This window comes from Pundamilia nyererei, unplaced genomic scaffold, assembly GCF_000239375.1.
Source record: "Pundamilia nyererei isolate P.nyererei 1_Seehausen unplaced genomic scaffold, PunNye1.0 scaffold00015, whole genome shotgun sequence".
Lineage (NCBI taxonomy): Eukaryota > Metazoa > Chordata > Actinopteri > Cichliformes > Cichlidae > Pundamilia > Pundamilia nyererei.
In genome coordinates, this window is record NW_005187416.1 from 5,219,419 (window position 1) to 5,221,358 (window position 1,940).

Consider the following 1,940-nt stretch of genomic DNA (forward strand, 5'->3'; position numbering starts at 1 on the left):
GGACCATACACAATGAGATTTCCCCATTTTTGCTGACTGGTGTTTTGGAGTCTCCTCTGTAGCCTTCAGCACTCTCTCACCGGGGCCCTGTCTTGTGCCATTTGTTTCAGTTAGCGAGTAATGTGTGTGGTTGTCAAAAACAATTGGCTTGGGTGGTGTGAGGCACGCACTCCAAAGCGCGACCGACAGTAAATTGTATTTTTCCACAGAGTTATTAGGCCATTATTATGGCGCTAGAAGTGAACAATGCCTCCTCATCATCAAAGGCAGACAATTAGAATCATCATTAATCGCTGCTATCGGCACATCAATGGGGCAAGGGGTTATAATGGAGTTATAGACCACTTATGGGGTAATCAATCAATGGGATTGCTAACTAAACTCTCTTTCATTGTGCCAAGGACTGAGTGGCCAGTCAGTGACTCAAATGAGAGCTATTGGATAGGAGTATGTGAGAGGAATGTTTACGGCATGTTATTTGTAGTAATGTTCAGTTGTGTCCAATCTCTTATCTTAAAGTCATTTTCCTCTGTGGCTCTGCAGAGCTGCATCCAAGCAATCATAGTCAGCTCTACCCTGCAGCCCCAAGGGGCTACAATAATGGCTGAATACATAAAGGCCAGATTAGAGTAAATTGATGCTGTTATTGCTGTTCCACACCAGCACCAGTGGAACATTTAGCAGCTAAACAGGCAGACAGTTTTCTCAGGAGACGGTGAAGACCCAATAAGAGCTCAAAGACAAACGATGATTGGACCGTGATGAATAGAAATGTTGCTCTTTTGCCTGATGAATGCTGAAATATTTACCATTACTGTTTGAAAGATGTTGCGTCAGTGCGACCAAAACATGTTTTTGATGCCAGTGGTGCTGAAAAGGCCACCCGCACTAATCCAACACTTCATTGGTTACTTCTTGCTGAGACTGGCTTTGAAAACTTCCATAAAGCTTGGTGGCATTCGGTGAGGTACATTTGGGTACAGTGAACTCATGTTCAAGAAACCAGTTTGAGATGATGTTTGATTTGTGACGTGACGTATTAACCTGCTGCAAACATCCTTTATCTGATTTCGGTGAGCTTGTATGAACTGCACCCTCCGTTTCAGCTAACAGGGATGGTGTTCTGCTGCTGTAGCTCGTCTGCTTCAAGGCTTAAAATGTTGTTTCTGCAAAGATGCTCTTCTGCTCACCTTCATCGTGGTTATTTGAGTTACTGAAGTCAAAATCCCAGATTAAACCTGAAGTTATCCAGCCAAGTCCTGCTTTATACTTTAGGCCTCTGGAAGAATCCTGTGTGAAGCCAAATGTCAGAAATGACTATTTTTTTTGCAGTTTGTGAAGCACATTGACCCACTGATTAAATACACGGTGTTTATTTTAGGAGTGGGTCCTAAAACTGAGAGGGGAGTGGATTGCCCGTTTTGTACTTGTGATGTTTTATGTAGTTGGTTTTGTGCTGTTTGGTTTTATTTGCCTTTCACAGATCTGTGACTACTGCAGCTTTAATGCAGCTTTAACTACGCAGATGCCCTGTAATCTCTTCAGATGAAACGGCAGCCCACAGGGGACAAAAACACAGCATCATGACACTTATTTGCCTTATAAAAGCTATCCAAATAAACAATGTTGTCAGTGCGAACCGGGCTTTCAGCAAACCCCAGAGAAACAGTCTTGTTAGCAGTACGCAACCCTAAGGTCAGCGTGCTGCCCTCGGCTATAATCCTTTCTTATTCTCTGTCTCCTCTCAGATGACCCAAGAACAGTGCACTCATAGGAACAATGTCCAGAGTTCAGAGAAACCACAAGTGTACAAAGTGGGAATATACGGCTGGAGGAAACGCTGCCTTTACTTCTTCGTCCTGCTGCTGATGATCCTGATCCTGATCAACTTGGCACTAACTATCTGGATCCTCAAAGTCATGAACTTCACCATAGTAAGT

General features: G+C 43.5%; 1 protein-coding gene across 2 annotated transcripts in view; it reads left to right on the top strand.

Moving 5' to 3' along the window:
- sgcd (sarcoglycan, delta (dystrophin-associated glycoprotein)) overlaps window positions 1-1,940 on the top strand; it is a 197,479-nt gene that overhangs the window by 38,689 nt on the left and 156,850 nt on the right. For both annotated transcript variants that reach the window (XM_005725453.1, XM_005725452.1), the window contains exon 2: window positions 1,749-1,934. In XM_005725453.1, coding sequence (XP_005725510.1) covers window positions 1,749-1,934 — 186 coding nt within the window. The remainder of the gene's footprint in view (window positions 1-1,748; window positions 1,935-1,940) is intronic.